Here is a 22,665-nt window from a genome sequence, read left to right on the forward strand (position 1 = left end):
CTCCTTCTTCCTTAAGAAATGCCTTACTTTGATGTCACCATCTGTCTTAATATTTCTTTTTAAGGGTGAGCAAAATAAAATATGACAAGTAAAATGAATCGGCCGAATAAATGAAAATGAAAAGGAAAAGCATAAAACTCTTTCCTTATATCATAAGAAACACACCTTCTTATATTCCTACAAACCTTTCACTTCCATTCCTAAGTTAAAACATTTTGTTCAATCAAAAAGACTTTTTAGCTCCCAAAATTCAAGATGGCTGCTAATGATCAAGAATCTAAAGTTCCCCTAAAGCTTTTGATAGATGACAAGAACAAAAGAGTTATTGCTGCTGAAGCCAACAAGGATTTTGTGGATATATTATTCAGTTTCCTCACTTTTCCAATTGGAACAATAATCAGACTAACCAACAACAACCAGTCAATGCCAAAGATTCCTACTTGTATGAACAATTTATACAAAAGTGTTGAAAATCTTAGTGTTAACCGTCTTTACACAGAAAATTGCAAGTCAATACTTTTAAATCCAAGAAATCCATGCATTGAAGATTGTTTAAAGTTGAAAGTGAAGATAGATGATTCTGTTTCCAACAAGTACTTCAAATGCTCTAATGACAATTGCTCAAACAAGAGCTGGTTAGTTAATGTTAAATGTAGTTGTGAAGGGAAGACATCTAAAGAGATATTTTCAGATGTTAGAAATCCAACAAATGATTATTTAGGTGTTTTTATAAAGGGAGGAATAGAGTTTATAATAAGTGATGACTTAAGAGTATTGCCTGGTTCTCCAATTTCTCTTGTGCAGTTGTTTTCTGATCTTGGCTACAATCACATGAATCACATAAGGGAGATGTTTGTGGAAGTTGGCAAGGAGGAGGTAAGGATCTTTTTTTTTTTTTTTTTCTGTTATTGCTTTATTTCAATAAGTAGTCTTGAGTAATGAATTCATGGTGTTGATTTCTCATATGCTCATTCGACTAGAGCTAGTAAGTACTCATTTTGTTTTTGTTAGAGTGGGTTAAAGTTCCACATTGATTGGTGAAACTGGTGGTATGCTTATATGTACTTGGACAATCTTTGAATACGAAGGTATGAGAAATCAGTTTCATGTTATAGAAAGGGGAAAAACTATAGAGGAGTTCGATTCAGGAAATAAATTGCAAGTCAGGTTATGTGTTGAGAAGTCACTCTTCTACTTTTTGATGTTATCTTACATTCATTTTCGTCGTTTTTCTTTGTCCAGATATTAAGACTGCTCATTTGTTCATTGATCTCAAAATCTCCCTTAACTGAGGTGTTTATAAACAAGCAAGCTATAGTTGACAATAACATCATGACTGAGCCAAGAATTTCTCAAGTGTTTGCTGAGCCGCGAAACGTATTCTCCATAGAAATAAACCTGAAGCTAATATTAAGCAAGTCTAGAAACAAGATACTGTATGCTGAAGCAGAGGATTCATTTGTCGATTTTCTGTTCAGTTTCCTCACTTTTCCTATTGGATCAGTAATCACAACTCTAAAAGGGATTTCTGGACTAGGATGCATAGACAACTTGTATAAAAGTGTAACGGATTTGGAGTCACAATGGTTTTCTTTTTCTTCTTACCAAAACAGATTACTCAACCCTGGTGTTGCACCAAAACATAAATGCCAGAATGTGTTGCTTCCAATTTTTGTCGAACTTCCAGATCATAATAAACTTATAGATCCAAGGGACATAAGTGGTGGCATAAGTGAATTTGGCAGATTCACAAAGTCACCTTCCTTGTTTATCGTTTCGGATGATTTGGAAGTCAAACCTATGTGTTCAACATCAAGTTTTGGTTTACTCAAAGAACTAAATGTACCCTTGTTTGACATTGAAGAGAAAGTGATCTCTTTTGGTAAGGCAGAGGTAATTTCTTGACTCAACCTAAAAACTAATTGCATTACTTTAAATTGTAACGAAAAAAAAAAATAACACCATGATTTCTATGACAGGCGCAGTGCTTGCTACAGGCGGCTTTAATCGGATCATCATCTGCTTTAACACTTGCCTTGAGCTCATTCTTGAAAACACAGAGAGAAGAGGTAGACTAAAATGCTACAAACTACAAAAGCAACTTGGCTTGGTGGCTATACCAAGTATGTTCTAATATTTGTTTTTATATTGCTGGTTGTGAGTCTAGGATAAAGGAAAATAGCTGTGGTAAGCTAACAGCCCGTATAAAACTAGTCAATTTATTATAAATTCAGTTTGTATTGCCTTCTGGACAATTTTTTATTGCACTGCAAGTTTATTCAGATCTCCTAATTAAATGAGGTAAAATTAGCCTGTAAAGCTGGCAACTTGAGTGATCTTATAAAGTTTTTGTGATGCTACAAATATATTTGATGAAGTAGGAATGAGCCTTCTTTTTAACAAATAACAACCTAAAGATTATGACTTTGGTACTACACTAGAGGAACAAATAATGTCCTCTTATTAGGCGAAAAGAAATGAGTTTGATCTACCTTAACCAACCTTTCTTTAACCCCTCTTTACAAATTTTTACTGTTAATCAAAATGATAAACACCCTTGTCCCCTGGTTCTATTCTTAACACCCAATTGGAGCGTGGACCGGGAGCCCAAACACGGATGGACCTGACTCTGACTCTGATACCATGTAAATATATGGCATCTGGGTCTAACTCAACCCCAAAAGCTCTCTTGAGAAGAGGTTTGCCCAAGTCCATAAGGAGACCACCAGTCCATTCCCCAACCAAAGTGAGATTTTTACCCACTCTAACACTAGCGGAATAAAATAAAATAAAAAAACAAGATTTGACACCATCCCAATGACTGAGTTTGGAAATTTGTCATCCATTCCCGAAAATGGAACAAGTCTTAACACAGAGAAATTAGAGGCGAAGCTAACAGTAAGAAAGTCTACAAACATGGTCTTGTGTGCAGAGGCCGGCAGTGAATTCATTGATTTTCTCTTCAACTTCTTGAAGATGCTCTAAAGGGGGTTGTGGTTTGGGATCCATAGATAACTTGTACAAAAGTGTGGAGGCTTTAGATTCAAAATGGTTCAATACGTATCCAACTAGCAACGGTAATGCAAGTGTTGAGAATCATATTGTGCTTTACCATAAATCTGAAAATGCAGAAGTTCACTTCTTTGACCCAATGGAACCTGTACCTCTAAAGAGTAAACACCCTCAGAAGTTCAGGAAATTTTCTAAGGCACCATCCCTTTTCTATGATGTTGAAGAACAAGTGATCAGTGTTGGCGAGTCAGAAGCATTAAGCTTGCTGAAGGTCTCTTTAATGTCATCATTATCAGCTTTGACAGTGGTCCTAAATCACATGTTGAAGAAGCATATAGACGGAGACGTGAAGTCTAACTTAAGATTTTCTCAGGCTGGTTAGCAAACACTAGTATTACTTTTGCCAGTATTTTTATTGTATTTACACTCACTTGCCTAGCTTCTTGTGTTGAACCTCAAAACTTGCCCTCACTTCCCCCGTACATCAAAACTGTAACGCAGAGTTGACTGTTGATTGAGTCACGTCAAACCAAAGAAGGGAGAAATTGGCACTTTGAATGATTCCTTTGGGTGGACATTAAAGTATATAAATACTTTACCTTTAATGGACATATCTAATCTTTGAAGTAAATAAATTAGTCAGTGGATTCTTTTCTCTTTTCTCTTTTGTCTCTTTTAACTTTTATCCTTAACCTCTCCTTCTTCTTTAGAAATGCCTTACTTTGATGTCACCATCAGTCTTAATTAACTCAAATTAACCTTTAGTTAATATTCTTAAATGAAAATGAAAAGCCAAGTAAACCTGAATTAGCATCAAACTCTTTCCTTGTATCATAAGAAACACACCTTTTTATATTCCTACAAACCTTTCACTCCCATTCATAAATTAAAACATTTTGTTCAATCAAAAAGAAAGAAAGACTAACCAAACTATTCAAATGGCTGCTAATGATCAAGAATGCAGAGTTCCCCTAAAGCTTTTGATAGATGAAAAGAACAAAAGAGTTATTGCTGCTGAAGCCAACAAGGATTTTGTGGATATATTATTCAGTTTCCTCACTTTTCCAATTGGAACAATAATCAGACTAACCAACAACCAGCCAATGCCAAAGATTTCTACTTGTATGAACAATTTATACAAAAGTGTTGAAAATCTTAGTGTTAACCATCTTTGCACAGAAAATTGCAAGTCAATACTTTTAAATCCAAGAAATCCATGTATTGAAGATTGTTTAAAGTTGAAAGTGAAGATAGATGATTCTGTTTCCAACAAGTACTTCAAATGCTCTAATGACAATTGCTCAAACATGAGCTGGCTAGTTAATGTTAAATGTAGTTGTGAAGGGAAGACATCTAAAGAGATATTTTCAGATGTTAGAAATCCAACAAATGATTATTTTGGTGTTTTTATAAAGGGAGGAATAGAGTTTATAATAAGTGATGACTTAAGAGTATTACCTGGTTCTCCAATTTCTCTTGTGCAATTGTTTTCTGATCTTGGCTACAATCACATGAACCAGATAAAGGAGATGTTTGTGGAAGTTGGCAAGGAGGAGGTAAGGATCTTGCTTTTTGCTATTATTAATTGCTATATTTTCAATAAGCAATCTAGAGTAATGAATCCATGATGTTGATTTCTCATATGGTCACTAAACTAATACTGAGTAACAATACCTTCCGTTTTGATTTGTCCGTCTTACCTTCCTTTTAAGTTGAGTTATAGAAATCAACTCTGAATTCATGTATACCTAGAGAAAAATAGGATGCAATGAAAGCAAAGGATTTATATGAATTCTAGTAGTCGTATGTATAGTTATATCAGAGATTATATGTTAGTGGACTAAAATGAAGTTTAATGGAGAAACATAGTCAATAAAGATTCACATAGCCAACTAGCCGCAAATGATAAAATTGGAAAAGTTAGATCAGCAGAATGTGTAAACATGGTATGTCAGTTTAAGAATGAGTGTTTTCTGTATTATTATATGTACCACCGATTTGAAAAAAACAGGCATGCATATTGCAAAATTTTGATTTAAAAGATATCCGAATCAAATGATGGTGAAAGCACCTTCAGATGAAGGGTAATCTTTGAATAAGAAGGTATGAGAAAACAGTTTGATGTTATAGAAAGGGGAAGAATAAATTGCAACATCTAATGGCTATTGGGAATTTTCTTTTCCTCTATTTGATGTTATCTCACGTGCATTTTCCTCGTTTTCTTTGTCCAGATATTAAGACTGCTCACTTGTTCATTGATCTCAAAATCTCCTTTAACTGAGGTGTTTATGAACAAGCAAGCTATAGTTGAGAACATGAACATCATGAGTATTGAGCCAAAAATTTCTCAAGTGTTTGCTGATTTGCATACCGTAGACTCCAGTAAAATAAACCTGAAGCTAGTATTAAGCACGTCTAGACACAAGATACTGTATGCTGAAGCAAAGGATTCATTTGTCGATTTTCTGTTCAGTTTCCTCACTTTTCCTATTGGATCAGTGATCAAAGCTCTAAACGGGATTTCTGGACTAGGATGCATAGACAACTTGTATAGAAGTGTAGCGGATTTGGAGTCACAATGGTTTTCTTTTTCTTCATACCAAAACAGATTACTCAACCCTGGTGTTGCACCAAAACATAAATGCCAGAATGAGTTGCTTCCAATTTTAGTGGAACTTCCAGATCATAAACTCATAGATCCAAGGGATGTAAGTGGTGGCAGCAGTGAATTTGGCAGATTCACAATGTCACCTTCTTTGTTTATCGTTTCGAACAATTTAGAAGTCAAACCTATGTGTTCTACATCAAGTTTTGGCATTCTCAAAGACCAAAATGTAACTTTTTTTGACATTGAAGAGAAAGTGATCTCCATTGGTAAGGCAGAGGTAATTTCTTGACTCAATCTAAAAACTAATTGCATTGCTTTAAATTGTAACGAAAAAAATAACACCATGATTTCTATGACAGGATCTGTGCTTGCTGCAGGCGGCTTTAACCAGATCATCATCTGCTTTAACAGAAGCCTTGAGCTTTTTCGTGAATACACAGAAAGAAGAGAGAGACTAAAATACTACAAACTACAAAAGCAACTTTGGCTTGTGGCTATACCAAATACTATGTTATAATATTTGTTTTTATATTGCTGGTTGTGAGTCCTGATCATGTAAAATGGCTGTGGTTATAAGCTAACAGCGCGTATAAAACTAGTCAATTTATGATAAATTCCGTTTGTATTGCCTTCTGGACATGTTTTTATTGCCCTGCTAGTTCATTCAGATTTTTTAGTTAAATGAGGTGAAATTAGCTAGTAAAGCTAGCAACTTGAGTGATCTTATAAAGTTATTTATTGTGATGCAAATATTATATTTGATGAAGTAGGAATGAGTTTTCTTTCTAACAAGTAACAACCTAAAGATTATGACTTTGGAACAAAAACTGTTGGGGTATGGGGAAAAATCATTGGCGAAAAGGACGAATCAGATCATGACATGTGGTTTGAATCTAAAACGATCACATATTATTTGTCATTTTCTTCTATAGTTTCAAACTCAAAAAGGAGAATTAACACTTCCAATAATAATTACTTTGGGTGGACATTAAAGTAAATAAAGGTGTTTAGGAAAATACTTTACCTTTCTCTTTTGTCTTTTGGCCCTTTAATTTTATTCTTAACCTCTCCTTCTTCATTAAGAAATGCCTTACTTTAATGTCACTATATGTCTTATTAACTACACTGTTTTCAATTACAACTGTAGGGACATATTCATTTTACTAATCCTTCTTACTAAAAATAAATAATCTATTTTTTTTTTTGAAAAAAGTAAAATATAATTAATATTTTATTTTTATCCTTATCTTTAGTCATAAATATGAAAAGGCTATGTTCATTTTTAACAAAGAAAAGGGGAAATAGTTGTTTTGATCTATGAGTTAATATCTTATTTCAATTTTGATCTTTGTGTTATTCGGCTAAGTAAATTGAATTTTCAAGGGAAAAGGGTCTGATATACCTCTCAACTTTGTTATTTACAACTGATATATCCTCGTTATGAAAGTAACTAAAATAAGGGAGGGATGAACAATCTGGAGAATCGAACATTCACCGATAAAATTAAACACTAGATAGCTAATCAACTGAAATATGAAGATTCTCAAAAAAAAAAGAAGCAATTAATGTTGAGTATAAAATGGAAAAAATAATTATATTTTCTTGATATAATAAAAGTAATAAATAAAATAAATAAATAAATATATTTTAAAAATAGTGGACAAATCAAATTAAACGGAAGGGGTAATAAAGTAACTTCAACAATAAATAAGAAGAGACAAAAATTTATACATAAATCGCATCCGCCAAATACGTTTTATGCCTTTCTTTCTCAGCTATTTCTACTTAGGCATCTAAGAAGGGGTTTTCAAGTTTTCAACGCCAAAACCTTTTTTTAAAAGACAAAAAATAAAATTGTGGGTTGAGAAAAGAAAAATAGGGGAGGGGATTAAAATCTGGAGAATCGAACATTTACTGATAAAGTTAAATTTTAGATAGTTAATCAATTGAGATACGAAGATTCTTAAAAAAAACAAGCAATTAATGTTGAGTATAAAATGTAAAAAATAATTAACTTTTCTTGATATGATAAAAGTAATAAATATATTTTAAAAATATTGAACTAATAAAATTAAACAGAAAGGGTAATAAAGTAATTTGAAAAATAAATAGAAAGTGATTGAAACTTATATATAAATCGCATTCCATGAATGCGTTTTATGCTTTTTTTTTTTCAACTCTTTCTATTTGGTAAAAATCTATAGCCTTCCCACTCTACCACTGGGAACGATAATACGACTCGTTAAAGAAGATGACAGAGTTGTTGGTTGTATGAACAACTTGTACTAAAGTGTTGAAAACCTCGGAGAAGCAAATCTGTAGACAGAGTACTGCAAAACCATGCTGCTAAAAACACTAAAAAATATTATGCTTAAATTGTGTATAATCTAGACAAATACTGCGAGAGATGAATGCACGGGGTAGAGATTATGGGGCTATGAGGTGGAGATGAAGATAAAGTGTGTTGAAGGATAAAAACGAAATAATCATTATGAAATGTTATTTATGGAATTTGTTTTTTACCTACTTTTAACGGAAGAAGTAGTGTCTTATATATGTTTAAATTTATTTTCCTAGCTCTCTTTTTAGTTTGTTTAAAATGGAATGCCAATCTAGTATTTTTTCCGTTTTACAAAGAATGATCTAGTTTGATTTGACATAGAGTTTAAAGTTATGTCAAATGTATCAAAATATCCCTTTAATCTGGTGGTTTTAAACACATCATGTGTAAAGCTGAGTCATTTTTTTTTTAAATAGACTAAAAAAGAAAATAGATCATTGTTTTTGAAACGCAAGGAGTGATTGTTTAATTGTAACATCTCATGACATATTTAAGATTACAAGATTCAAAAGGCATTTTGATATATTCTACAATCTTTAGTTTAAGATCATAAGATTCAATAGTCTTCTTTTTGTATTAACCTTTGAGTGATTGAGTCTATTTAAGCTAATACACATAAATTGGAAGGGAATAAGTGGTAGTTTTGGACTTGTACTTAAATTTGGTGTTGTCATTTGATAAATGATGGTATTGGGATGTTATTGTAGTATTTATGGAATCTGGAATGCATGTTTATGTAATTATAATCATCCCTTGGATAATTGCTTGTTGTTTTTAATAGAATGCATAAACATATTTGCAAATACAATAGTGTGCTAAAACTTGTGTCGTGTTCTGCTTCCATGTTCGTGTCATTTGAACATTGCTTACTTCCTTTTATCGTCGTTCTAACCTGGATCAGCTAGGCATTTGCTACCTCAAAATGGTTAAGAAGAAAGAATCTAAGATTCTTTTGAAACTTTTGGTGGATAGAAAGAAGGATCAAGTTGTTGCAGCTGAATCCGGAGTAGATTTTATGGACATACTTGTTAGCCTTCTGACTTTACCCATGGGAACAATAATACGACTCATTAAAGCAGAGGCTGGAACTGTTGGTTGTATCAATAACTTGTACCAAAGTGTTGAAAACCTCGATGAGGAAGATCTGTACATAGAGCATTGCAAAATCTTGTTACTGAATCTGATAAATCCATATCCAAAATATTGCATGAAGTTAAAAGTGAACTTAGATGATTCAGGGTCTAAGTATTATAAGTGTTCAGATTGTCGATACAACAGCTAATACATGAATGTTGAGTGCAAATGTAATGGGAAGTATAACAAAGAGACGTTTCTGAAAGATTCAGTTGAAAATACTTGTTGCGATGAGTATGTCTTTCTTAAAGGAGGGATATCATTTCTAATCTCTGACGGTTTACAAGTCAAGGTTGCTTCTCCAAGCTCGCTTGTTCAGATGCTTTCAAATGTTGGCCTGAGTGATATGAATCAAATCGAGGAGATGCATGTAGAAATTGGCAAAAATGAGGTAATATGATCCTCTACCATTTGAATTCTTGATACAAAAATTGTATCTTTATGTGGTTGCTTGTATGTTCTACGTGCTTTGATGTGATTCTTCGTATATTGTCATTTGCAGCTTGTAACACTATCCTTTTCTCGACCATTTAGGTGATTCATCTACTTGTGAGTTCATTGATCTCAAAGACTCCCTTGTCTGATGTGTTTCTGCCCAAGCAAAAACAAAAAAGGGCAAGAGTAGACACTATCACAATGTCCGAGTCTGGATCGTCCATTTCTGAAAATGGAACCAGGAATAACACCAAGAAATTGGAGCTGAAGCTAACAGTAAGAAAGTCTACAAACATGGTCTTGTGTGCAGAAGCTGTCAAATAAATTAAAATGGAGAGAGTAGTCTTTCGTGGGAAATCACCAATTAGCTGGGAAATAAGACCATTTGAGCGGGAAAAAGAGAGTAAAAAACCCTAAGTTACAGAATATCAGAGTAGATTTCATCAGTGTTCATTGAAGAAGAAATCAACCTGGTAATTTTCTCTTCTTCTTCCTTTTTTATATTATGCCAGTTTTTAGTATTTAAGTTGGAATATGTAGAGGAGTACTGGAACTAGGGTTGTTCAAAATCGAAACGTAATATAATTCAATCACACTATTGATTTATTGGTATTTGAACGCGCATTGAACCATTACTCAATCCCGGTGTTGCCCCTCACCATAATTCTGAGTATCAGCTGCTGCAAATTTCTGAAGGAAAATCAGAAATTTATGACTTGCACGATATAAGGCAGTTTGTAAGGGGTGCTTTTGTTGCCAAATGTCAAAGGTTTGCCAAGGAACCCTTCCTTTTCTACGTTATGGACAATTTGCAAGTGAGATCTTTGTCTTCTACGTCAACTATTTGCTTACTGCGTGAACTAAATGTGCCCCTGAATGATATTGAGGAGCAAATGATCAGTATTGGTGAGTCGGAAGCATTGAACTTGCTGAAGGCCTCTTTGACATCATCATCATCAGCTTTGACAGAGGGCCTAAATCACAAGTTGAAGAAGCAGATAGACGAAGATGTGCAGTGTAACGTGAAGAAACTTTGTCGTGCTCGTTAGCAAACACATAGATAACTCTTTTGATCCCCTGTACATCAAAGCCTTATTGGAGAGGCAAGTGTTTTCAGATTGAATCAATCATTTTGTAGTTCTATTATTCATCTGTTTGGGAGGTTTCCTCAATAGATGATTTGGTCCATGAAGTTAATGTTATCATAGCTGTAAGCCACTCTAAATGTAACTTCTGGCCTCTTTTTTTTCCTCCCTCATGATGAATCTTTATAAATTCCACCTAATTTCTTATTACTGAAAATATATTTATTTTTACATCTTTCGGAAATAGTCTCTATACCTCCACGAGGTAGTAGTAAGAGGCCTACGACATCGTACATTCTACTCTCCCCATACCTCACTTGTGAGATTTCATTGGGTATTACTAAGTGGGACAATCTCTTCTTTTTTCCTTTATGTCTATTTTCTTGCAGTTGTATCATCTTCTTGACATTTAAAATTCATTAATTCAATAACCCAAAGCCAATAGCATTTTTTTCTGGTTCGATTAATTGATTAAACCAATCTATGCACACCCCTATTTCCATCTTTAATTAAAAGTTTCATCTCGATAGTAATCACTAAAACAAGTAAAAAATCTTAATAAGGTTCAGCATGAATTCAAATCAAATGGTTTTTTTCTTTAATAAAAATCTCATACAAAGGAAAATATTGGAAGTAACACTAAAACCAAATACTGAATGATATTATCAAGAACAATAATATAATACTTTGTCTCACAATTTCAAAGAAAATCTCAAATCTCATGTTCCTTATAGGCAAACCAATTATCTTGAAACAGTGAGAATAAGCAAACAATCCAGAAACAGAATTTCAATCCAAGAAATAGAACATAGAGAATATTGCATTGGCACCAGATGCTAAACAACAGCATATGACAAAAAAGTGGTGCAAATCTACTAGTACTAGTAAAGAATTGTTACTTTTAGAGTAGCTTGCAGCTATGACATGTAATTAGATTTACCCTCTTATCAACTTAGGACAAAATTAACACTTCATGGACTAATCATCTATAGAGGTCAATCAAAAAATACTTGACCCTTCATCAAGGCTTTGATGTACAGGCCACAGGGGACCAAGTTTTGAGGCTAAAACACAAGAAAGTTATCCATGTGTTTGCTAACAAAGTTTCTTCGCGTTACACTTCACATCTTTGTCTATCTGCATCTTCAACTTGTGATTTAAGCCCTCTGTCAAAGCTGATGATGATAATGTCAAAGAGGCCTTCAGCAAGTTCAATGCTTCTGACTCACCAACACTGATCATTTGCTCTTCAATATCATTCATGGGCACATTTAGTTCTTGAAGTATGCAAATAGTTGATGTAGAAGACAAAGGTCTTACTTCCAAATTGTCCATAACGTAGAAAGCGGAGGGTTCCTTTGCAAACTTATGAAATTTGGGAACATGACTACCCCTTATATGTTGCCTTGGATCATACAAATCGTAAAATTCTGATTCTCCTTCAGAAATCTGTACCAGCTGATACTCAGAATTATAATGTGTGGCAACATTGGGCTTGAGTAATATTGTCTTAAGGTTGTCATTAAATTTATCCTCACTCTGGTAACTATTCTGCTTTGGACGCATATTGAACCATTTCACATCTAAAGCCTCCACACTTTTATAGAAGTTATCGATACATCTCAAGCCAGAACTCCCTTTTAGAACATCTTCAATTGATCCTATAGGAATCGTCAAGAAGTTGAAGAGAAAATCAATGAAATCATTGCCTGCTTCTGCACACAAGACCTTGTTTGTAGACTTTCTTACTGTTAGCTTCAGCTCCAACTTCTTGGTGTTATTACTCGTTCCATTTTCAGATATGGATGACAACTTTCCAGACTCGGACATTGTTATAGTGTCTACTTGTGCCCTTTTTTGTTTTTGCTTGGGCAGAAACACATCAGACAAGGGAGTCTTTGAGATAAATGAACGAGCAAGTAGATGAATCACCTAAATGGTCCAGAAAAAGATCATGTTACTAGCTGCAAATGCCAATTTATGAAAATCACAGCAAAACATGTAAAAGCAAACGTATCATCAGAAAGCATAATTCTCTTATTAAGAATGTGGTAATCACTAATTCTTTTAATTAATCGGATGTTTAAGGACAATACCTCGTCCCTGCCAACTTCTACATTCATCTCCTTAATCTGATTCATATCACTCAGGCCAACATTAGAAAGCATCTGGAAAAGAGTGCTTGAAGAAGCACGCTTGAATTGCAAGTCGTCACTGATTAGATATGATATCCCTCCTATGAGAAATACATACTTATCACGACAAGACTCACTTAAAATAGTCTCTTTATCAAATTTCCCATTACATGGGCACTCAACATTCATGAAATAGCTTCGCTTTGAGCAATACTTTCGCATTGTCCAACCTGAACACCCATAGTACTTCTCGGAGCCTGAATCATCTATCTTCACTTTCAACCTCATACAATACTTTGGATAGGGATTTCTTGGATTTAGCAGCATGGTTTTGCAATGCTCTCTGAACAGATCTTCCACAGCGAGGTTTTCAACACTTTGGTACAAGTTGTTCATACAACCAACAACTCCAGCCTCTGCTTTAATGAGTAGTATTATTGTTCCCAATGGTAAGGTAAGAAGGCTAACGAATATGTCCATAAAATCTACTTTGGCTTCAGCTGCAACAACTTGATCCTTCTATTCATCCACCAATAGCTTCAACAACTTTAGATTCTTCCTTGTCTTCCATTTTAAAACAGTTAGCTGATGTAGCAAGCTCCTTGCTGATCCAAGTTATCAGTAATTAGTCGATAACCAAGATAACGAGAGTAAAATGATTTCATGGCTTTCAGTTGAAGTTAAAAAGAAGTAAGCAATTAAGAAACATGACACACGTTTCTGCACATTGTTTTAGCGGCAATTAGCACAGCTTGTAAATGTCCCTAAAACCTATAGTTACATTGGATCCAATCGCAATTAACTAATACTGATAAATACTTTATCACTCTTTGTTAATGTGTACATTTATTGTCTCTAAAAGTTATTTTTGTTGTAGTGATTATGCCTAATACCACCATAAACACACATCCCTTAATAGCTCTCCAACTAGGGGCAAATCTAAAAATTTTAGAACATGGGTGCACCATTGAAAAAAGAAGGCGAAAATACATGAAGTGGAAATTTACGCAAGTAACTCAATATCTTTATACTGTAGATATCAGTAGTTAAAATATATACATAAAATACCTAGTTTCAGAGAGAGACCACGAACTCATGTGCCCCATTTTTAACAGGTAATAATTTTATCCCTAATCCCCAACTAGTTAGGATCGGCTATATGAATCCTTATGGACTATTTTACTCTATTTAAACTCATTTCACGCCAATATCATACATGCCAATCCAAACTATATTAAAGTCCATTTATTTTATTGAATCGCATTTGCCGAAAAAACTGCAGAGCGCAAATAGGGCAAAAACAAACAATAATTCGACCCAAAAATTCCATACAGTCATTATAGGGACAACAAGTTATATCACATTATACGTGAATAACATAAGATTATAATTTTAAGGGGTAAAAATTTTCACTGACGATTGGAGGAGAAGGAAAAATACCTTTTAATGGAGAGTGGATTTGTTCTTGTTAGAAAGCTAATCTTTTTTTAGGGTTTCTTCCTAATCTTAATACTAATGGCCAATGGTTTCCCGCTCAAATGATCTTATTTCCCGCTAACTTTAGAGTCATTTGCACAAGTAGCATTTTTGGGTGTCACTAGTTAAGTTTTAGGAAATTTATACAAATTTCACTAGTTTAGGAGTTTGTGACTAAAATATGAGTACTTTAATTTGCAGTATTATGAATTTAATCATATTTTGGTGTGTATACATGATATCAAAATTAGGTGTGATTTGTTCTACATATATTGTATAAAAGTGGATTTATATGTATATGAGATACATGGATAAAACTCGCTTGCCACTCTCCTTTGTATTTGGTATATATCTTAGATACGTACATATATATGTATCTAATGTGTATATAGTGTGATTTGCATGTATCTGAAATACATGATTATCTCGCTAGCCTTTCTCTATTTTAGTGTATTTAGCAGCAAAAATACATGTATCTAGGTGTATATTTCTCAATATATGATAGAAAATTCTTAATTAATGATAAAATACATAGTTATTTGAAATTGTAGGTAAAATCATTCATTTGGCAAATTTACTACCCATTATCTCTCTATTCATTGCAAGGAAGAATTCATCACATATAAATAATGTGGTCTTCCTTGTGTTGGGTAGAAGTAGAAACAACAAGAAATACACAAGAGAAAGAGTAGAAGAAAAGATGAGAAATATTATATTGTGTATATTTGAGTAAGTGTAGTGAACGAGAGAGTTGAGACAAAGAAAATATTCAAAGTCATTAACTATATTCACTATACAAAGGAAAATATTCATATGTTGAACGAATGTGTTCTTAGGTGGAGCTTTGGACTCTTCAACTAATCTAAGAGTTATTTGAGTTGTACAACTTTATTGGACTGTTATATCCTGGAGAGAACAAGTCAAGAGTGATATTGCTGGATATGTGTAGATTATGTTGTGGTTGACTTGAATCTCCTTAAAGAGAGTGAGATATCCGCGCCTCAGCTTAAAAATTTGTTTATTCATTTTTGTCTCTTTTTTTTCAACTGTAATATTTTGTATTTGTGGTATATTACACCAATACTTGCCTTATCATGATAATCATCGTGATTTCTAACTAGATCATGACGTCTCAATTAAATGTTTTCTTCCAACTAAACACATCCCATATTTATATTATTCGACATTGATTAATTTGATTATTTATCCCACTTTTAGCCTAAGCAGTAGGGCGTAGCTATGTTATAGTCAGAGTGTTTAGTTGAATATCCTTCGTCCAAAACTAATATCATATATAAGTAAAATGATATACAAAGTGATTAAATAACATATTTTGAACATTCTTAACAGAATAAGGTATTGTAGCCCGTCGTTTCATTATTTCTGTCACAATTAACAAATCTTCCATGTGAAATAGGTGGACTTCACCATGGCCCTTGAATGTATGACAAGCCGTATATTCGATAGAAAAGAGTAACGTTTACGCATCCCTAATAAAATGTTAGATGGTGAATGAGGATCTAATCAGCATATGTGCAAAGCTCCAACCAATCATGATTATCTAATAAAATGTGCTTTATTCATTGTTCTAAAATTCAACAATTAATAAAATAATTAGGTCAAAAGCACATGGTTGAGTGGATGAGTTTGATCAACTTGTAAATATATTATTGCCTTTATTCATCTCTAGCTTCATTATTATTATTTTATTAGGTTCTATTTAATTTCTCGTATTTGATATTTGCATTAAAATTCAATTAATTTTGATTCACATGATATAAAACCCCAATCACACTATTCGAATTTAAAACCTTTAATTAAGGGGAGTAACAATTGAATAACAGAAAAAAATCCTGTTGGGAGCAACACTCTCGAATGAGCCCTGCAGAGCTCGATTCGAATTTAATCGGAGCTTTAATGTGGGCTCTGAGAAACAAAAAAAAAAATAATTGAATAGCAAAGGAAAACAGAGTAGTGCTGACTGAGCAAGCAAAAGCCCAATTGAAATATTAGTAGTAAATGACAGCAATGGCAGTTGCGTAGGACAAGCACAGCAGCAGCCCCGTTTTCGCTTTTCCCAAGATCTCTCTGCAAAATCTTTTGCCTTCCTTACTACATAACAGCCCCTAAAACCCCATTTTTTACATACCCATTTCTTACGCTTGCTCTGTGATCATCCTTTCTTCTAGGAGTAGCCATCTCCTAGAACCCTTTTAGTTTCTCTTTGTGTGTTTTTTGGTCAATTTAGTCATGGGAGGAGGAGATCACGGCGGCAAATCGGATATCTCATTCGCCGGAATATTCGCAAGTAGTGCCTTTGCTGCTTGTTTCGCTGAGGTAATTCTTCCATCAATCTAATCCCTTTTTTGCAATCCTGTCTTGAAACTTGCTTTGTTGATTCAGTCTTATATCTGTTGCTAAGATTTTTGATGATTCGAATAGGAGAAATGGGGTTGTTTCCTTTTCCTTATTTTTTTGTTTCTGGATTGTGGGGAATTGTTGATCCCCATTGAGCTGTTAAGTGTTTATGAGCTTATAATCCTCTGTTAAATCCTTTACTGGGTTGCTTTGCTGGTCAATTTAAGTTTTGTTTTAATCTCCTAATGTTGTATGTTTGTATTAAGGTGCAATCTGTTTTGGCAGATAAATGAGTCTCTTGGTTGAGTGTTTGAGTCATGCAAGGGGGTTAGTAAGAATACTATTGATCCTCCTTTTGGGGGGCGGGGGGATCTGTTTCGGCAGATAAGTGAGGCTTGGTTGGAGGTTCGAGTTACACTGGAGGGTAAGTAGGGACACTATTAATCCTCCTTTTAGGGGGTGGGGAATCTGTTTCAGCAAATAAGTGAGGCTTCGTTGGAGGTGCGACTCACACTGGAGGGTATGTAGGAACACTATTGATCCTCCTTTTAAGGGGGTGGGGAATCTGTTTCGGGGATAAGTGAGGCTTGGTTGAGGGTTCGAGTCACACTGGAGGGTAAGTAGGGACACAATTGATCCTCCTAGAAGAAAGTGAGGCTTGGTTTGTTCTGTCTTTAGTTAAGAGATTAATCACCTTACTATAGAATCTGTTAGGAAGGGAAAAGGGGACATCAGATGACCTTTAAACAGGGTGATGATGGTACAAAAGAAATTTGTACTCATGCTTCCTTAAAAATAATTACTTGTAGAAATTTGGTGGACTTGATTGTGTGAATACTTTTATGAAAAACCATTTCTTGCTTAAATTTGGAGGAATCAGTTTTCTTTCTTTTGCTTTTCATGAAACTAGGCCTTGATCACGAACGTGGTTTTTCAAAGAACAGTGTATTGCTTATGGTTGTAGTAAATGAGGTTTGTTAAGTTTTGATGCCGTCTTTTGGGTCATCCGGCATGTATGGTGTCTACATGTAGTAGATTGTTTTGAAGTGTGCATGCCGTGCTATTGTTGGTGTTAATGATTCCTTCGCTGCCTGTAAATCTTGTTTGCTTCATACAAAATTCTGTTCTCCAGGCGTGTACTTTACCATTGGATACTGCTAAAGTTAGACTTCAGCTTCAAAAGAAGGCAGTTGAAGGGGATGGGCTAGCTTTACCTAAATATAGGGGATTATTAGGTACTGTTGGCACCATTGCAAAAGAAGAAGGAATAGCTTCACTATGGAAGGGTATCGTACCTGGGTTACATCGTCAATGTATATACGGAGGTCTACGGATTGGGATGTATGAACCTGTAAGTTATCATTTCTAGCGTACAACAGTTACAAGTTTATTTTGTGGTTTTTGGCCTTTTACGGACTGTTTGCTTGGCGACCAGGTTAAAAACTTATATGTTGGCAAAGATCATGTTGGGGATGTGCCCTTATCAAAGAAAATACTTGCTGCACTTACAACTGGTGAGTGCCTTTTAGATGTTTTGCGTTTATTGTCACTTTGCTTGAGAGTAAATAGACAGCGAAGCTTTTATATCCATTTAGAAAACATCTGGACATAGGCTATTGAAGTTCAATGTTAAGATTATCAATAACATACTTCTGTTTTTCCTTGTATTGTTCTTTTATACTGTCTGGTCTTTCAATAATTTTTAAAGTAATTTGGTGATTCTTTATCAAATAGGTGCGTTGGGCATTACAATTGCAAATCCTACAGATCTAGTTAAAGTACGCCTTCAAGCTGAAGGAAAATTGCCAGCAGGTGTGCCGAGGCGTTATTCTGGAGCTCTAAATGCCTACTCAACAATAGTGAAACAGGTTATATGTCTTGTCTAGCTCAGTTGTTTACTAAATCATGATAACTAACGGCACGCGGGGCTGCAAAATTGTGTACACCTACTTTGAATCATAACTTGAAAGTTAGTTACCCCTTGAATTGAAATTCAATATTACCTAAACAATTATATATGTGTTGCTATTCAAACTCCCACAATGTCTACCAATCATGCGGACATACAACCTGCAAAAATATGTGCCTTTAGTATGTAACATTTAACTACTATTATGTCCCTAGAATTGGATACATGACATTTCTTAAAGATTCTTTCGTTGAACTATTCTTTGATAACTGATTCTTTGTTCGACTTTCTCATTCTCCATCTAACTTTAGTGTATTCGTTTATCATTCTCGGAGAAAAAGGGTAGTACTTCTCTTCTCCGTGTGGTTTCCATTCTCCTGGAAATGTTGGGAAATTATGAAAAGTTCTATTTCATTTAAATTAATCAAATCCCCAGGTCTGGCAGCTTACTGGAGCATTTGCAATATAATGTAAATAGAACAGGTTTCACATGTGAAAATTTGAGGCAACTTATTGTTGAGTCATAGTTTTCCCCACAAAATAAGACTCCTATTTTAACTTGTATGTTAACCTCTTTGCATTTTGTTTCTACCATATCTTGATTTTAGGAAGGAGTTCGAGCTCTGTGGACTGGTCTTGGACCCAATATTGGGCGGAATGCCATCATCAATGCAGCTGAATTAGCAAGTTATGATCAAGTGAAGGAGGTAGAGAAACCATAAATTTCTTATTCCCACCTCATTTTCCGGACCGTCTAATGTGGTGTTTTCTTGAATTTGGATGTTTACATTGTCATTCTTTTCACTGTTTGTTCTTTAAAAATTTCTGTGCAGGCTGTTCTTAGGATTCCTGGGTTCACAGACAATGTTATTACTCATTTGATTGCGGGGCTTGGAGCTGGTTTTTTTGCAGTTTGCATAGGGTCCCCTGTTGATGTGGTATCTTCTATGTTCCTTATTATTTGAAATTGCTTTCCTTTTAGTCCTTTCTGACGGCAGCCCACGATTCAGTAATATTTATTAGTATTTTAGATCTTCTTACCCAAATAGAGGATCTTCTTGGCTATATAGGGGGAAAAGTTATGCATAGTCTTACTTTTCATGAAAAAGATTATCAAAATCAATATCTGGCCTGTTAGACACATGCCTTCATCTTGTGAATTTGAAGTCCTCTGCTCATGAATTTTCTTTATTATTGTGCAGTGCGTGCCTAATAATAAAACTCTAGTTTGGCTGGGGTAAACGGAGGAGGGATTAAAGGATTAAAAGTAACATTGGGAGTGTAAGGGGATGTCTTGTAATTAAAAGAGGATCAATAAAAAAATAAATAAAGAGAGATAATCTGTCCTAAATTGGGCGGAAGCATGTCTATTTTACAAATATTAAAACCATACAAAGAATCATAAACAAATATAGATAATTCACTTAACAAGTTACTTTTTCTTTTCTCAACTTTTTCCTTCGCCTTCCTGGAATCAAACATAGTAGAGCTGGGATCAACAGTACTGATATCTTGTTACTTGGTTGTGTATGATGGTAATACTGATTTTTTCAAATTCGCGTACTTAAGAAGTTCTCCAAACTCCAAAATGCTTCTTATATTTTGGTTAGGTGATTTTTATTCAACACTATAATCTTTTAGATCACCATTTTTAATCTGTCTTCAAATTTCATCCCTTTAAAGTTGCATTATCAATAGACATTGTAAAAATTTATTAGATTAATTTTATTGATTATTCTTGTATAGCCATGAAGCACTGACATGGTAAACTGTGGATGCAGGTAAAGTCGAGAATGATGGGAGATTCCGCATACAAAAATACTCTTGATTGTTTTGTCAAAACATTGAAGAATGATGTGAGTTCATGATCTGTCCTTTCTATTGGTTATTGAAGAATCCAGCCGTTTTTCAGACATAAATTTTCCTCTTAGTCTTTTTGTTTAAATAACTTATCTTGGCTTCTTACAAGATGCAGAACTCTACCTAAAACAACATAACCTCTCATTTCTCCCAAGATAGTTTAATTTTTTTTACTAAAACCAGATCCCTATTATTACAAATTTTCCCTACTGCTATTACTTTTTTGTTTATGTAGTTTTCAGTTCCTTGCCAACCGCAACCTTGATTTGTAATGACGTAAAAAAATGACACTTCTCTTGTGGCCTTTATGTTTGCAGGGACCTTTGGCTTTCTATAAAGGCTTTATCCCAAATTTTGGACGCTTGGGATCGTGGAATGTCATTATGTTTCTAACATTGGAGCAGGTAAAGAGTGGAGCCATATTCTTAGCTACACAAATTCTTTTCCATTTCACAATTGTTTATAAAACTTTATGCCAGATTACTATTCCAGACTAGCACATGTTTTGCTTCAATGAGAAGCTTTCTCAATTTCCAGTTGCTTCCAGTTTCAACTGTTGACTTGGCAACACTTTGTTCCATTAGGCTTTGACAAATTCCTAATGAATAGCTGGCTGGCTTACCCTTTGTTTCTTATTTTTTGGCAGGCGAAGAAGTTCGTTAAAAGTTTAGAATCACCTTGATGTCAAAGAGGAATGAATCATCAAGCAGAGGATTACTAATTTACATTAAACATGGATTGGCTCAGCAATCATTAGAAGATGGAATCAACAAAGATATTTTTCAATATTCCCCTTTTTTTCGTTAATAATTCCCATTGGGGAACCCATAGAAACTATGAGAAACCAAGCTTAGAAGTGTTTAGTTTTCTCCTTTAAAGGGGACCCTTACTCTTACTATTCTTAGACTGGAAAATGTTTTTCCTTCCTTTTGGTTGCCATGGGATCTATTACTGATTTATGGAATTGACTCCAATCATAAAGAATGAAGATTGAACTTGAGCTGTTTATGCTTCTGGTTGAGGTTCATTTTTTTCTTGTTGGGTGGCTTTAGAATTGGCCAGACTAATTCAGATTCATGCTTGGTAGTCCGTAGGTACTCTTTACCAAGAAGTTCTTCAGGTCAATCCTGTCTTCAACACCATTTTGGTGTTTTTTTTAGTGAAAAGGTGGTGTGAACAAAACCGATTGTAAAAAAGGTGATACATTTGGTCCTTTCCTTATATATCTAAAATTAACCAAAGAAAGATTTTTAAGTGCAACTTTATTTGGTGATCCATATATAGGTCTGAGTCTCAGTTTGAGAATAGATCAAAAGAACAGATGAAAAAAGAATATATATATATATATATATTAAGGTAATACAATTTAGCACAAAGAGGCAACAGATCTAAATTGAAAAAAGAACATATCTTATAATTTTTCAAGAGTCCCCAGTATTAATAATGCACACTGTGGAATGTGAAGTCTGCAACTCATATTACTACATGGCCAAATCACACACGCCAACAAAGAGGAACTCAGCTATAACAGATCATTCAAAACAAGTTTTAACGTTTTCCATAAATTATAGGCTACATGTTATCCATTTTTTGATAGAAATGAAGCACAAATGCTGATGGAGAAACATTAGTAGTAAACTAGATGTGCTTCCAACTCTTCGATTTTTCACTTCATGTACTTGAATTTATAGGAAAAGTACCAACTATAACCTGCAAGGACACCAAATTACTCATCATTCATAACTTCATGATGATAATGATTACATAAAACTCGGCAAAAGAATTATTCAAATTACTCGGATGAACCTTTTAGTCTACATTAACCTAGAAAAGATTAGAACCAAAATAAAATACACAAGATAATGGTTATTCTATTTAAACATGCAGGATATAAATGATGCCTCCATTAATGCTTCAGTTAATAGTACTTATTTAGGTGAGATAGAATCTAATACTTCAATTATAGTTGGCAACAAAAGATTTTCTTAGAAAACAAAAAAAATGGTAATTTTGGAATTAAAGAAGTAAACAGTAAGAACCTGGACTGGCTCTGCTGCAATCAAACGACCATTAACTTCATCTGTAATAACAAGAGAAGATGAACCAAAACAGGATATTGTCCATGATTCATGTTGCTGCACTTGACCATCTTCAAATATAATAAATCTTCCCAAAAGATAATTTATTTTATATGAACCCTGCAGAACGACATGTATAATCATAAGATAAGTATCTTAAGATTCACGATACCTAAATTCTAGAATCTCATGTTTATAACCAACGACAAAACTCGATAAGCAGAATAACATAAG

At 34.1% G+C, this 22,665-nt stretch overlaps 5 protein-coding genes and 1 pseudogene across 5 annotated transcripts; 5 read left to right on the plus strand and 1 right to left on the minus strand.

The window, feature by feature from the left end:
* Positions 1-255: 255 nt before the first annotated feature.
* On the plus strand, positions 256-2,258 carry LOC125840307 (uncharacterized). The gene is made up of 3 exons (XM_049519269.1): positions 256-876; positions 1,243-1,893; positions 1,980-2,258. The coding sequence occupies exons 1-3, from the start codon at positions 256-258 to the stop codon at positions 2,076-2,078; spliced, it is 1,371 nt and encodes a 456-aa protein (XP_049375226.1). The 3' UTR covers positions 2,079-2,258.
* A 1,692-nt stretch (positions 2,259-3,950) lies between these two features.
* On the plus strand, positions 3,951-6,078 carry LOC125840308 (uncharacterized). The gene is made up of 3 exons (XM_049519270.1): positions 3,951-4,568; positions 5,244-5,897; positions 5,998-6,078. The coding sequence occupies exons 1-3, from the start codon at positions 3,951-3,953 to the stop codon at positions 6,076-6,078; spliced, it is 1,353 nt and encodes a 450-aa protein (XP_049375227.1).
* Positions 6,079-8,866: 2,788 nt separating this feature from the next.
* Positions 8,867-10,579, plus strand: LOC125840310 (uncharacterized). The gene is made up of 3 exons (XM_049519272.1): positions 8,867-9,486; positions 9,630-9,845; positions 10,208-10,579. The coding sequence occupies exons 1-3, from the start codon at positions 9,247-9,249 to the stop codon at positions 10,577-10,579; spliced, it is 828 nt and encodes a 275-aa protein (XP_049375229.1). The 5' UTR covers positions 8,867-9,246.
* Positions 8,884-9,243, plus strand: LOC125840309 (uncharacterized). Its single transcript, XM_049519271.1, has one exon. It carries the CDS (start codon positions 8,884-8,886, stop codon positions 9,241-9,243), a length of 360 nt encoding a protein of 119 aa, XP_049375228.1.
* Positions 10,580-11,710: 1,131 nt separating the features above from the next.
* LOC125840325 (uncharacterized) lies at positions 11,711-13,321 on the minus strand (annotated as a pseudogene).
* Positions 13,322-16,272: 2,951 nt separating this feature from the next.
* Positions 16,273-21,358, plus strand: LOC125840289 (mitochondrial uncoupling protein 1). The gene is made up of 9 exons (XM_049519254.1): positions 16,273-16,563; positions 17,717-17,935; positions 18,020-18,098; positions 18,319-18,452; positions 19,102-19,200; positions 19,327-19,431; positions 20,275-20,349; positions 20,671-20,757; positions 21,000-21,358. Exons 1-9 carry the CDS (start codon positions 16,477-16,479, stop codon positions 21,033-21,035), a joined length of 921 nt encoding a protein of 306 aa, XP_049375211.1. The 5' UTR covers positions 16,273-16,476; the 3' UTR covers positions 21,036-21,358.
* The last annotated feature ends 1,307 nt before the right edge of the window (positions 21,359-22,665 follow it).

The sequence above is a fragment of the Solanum verrucosum genome, unplaced genomic scaffold (assembly GCF_900185275.1).
Source record: "Solanum verrucosum unplaced genomic scaffold, falcon-dt-bn FXZP01000137.1, whole genome shotgun sequence".
Classification (NCBI taxonomy): domain Eukaryota; kingdom Viridiplantae; phylum Streptophyta; class Magnoliopsida; order Solanales; family Solanaceae; genus Solanum; species Solanum verrucosum.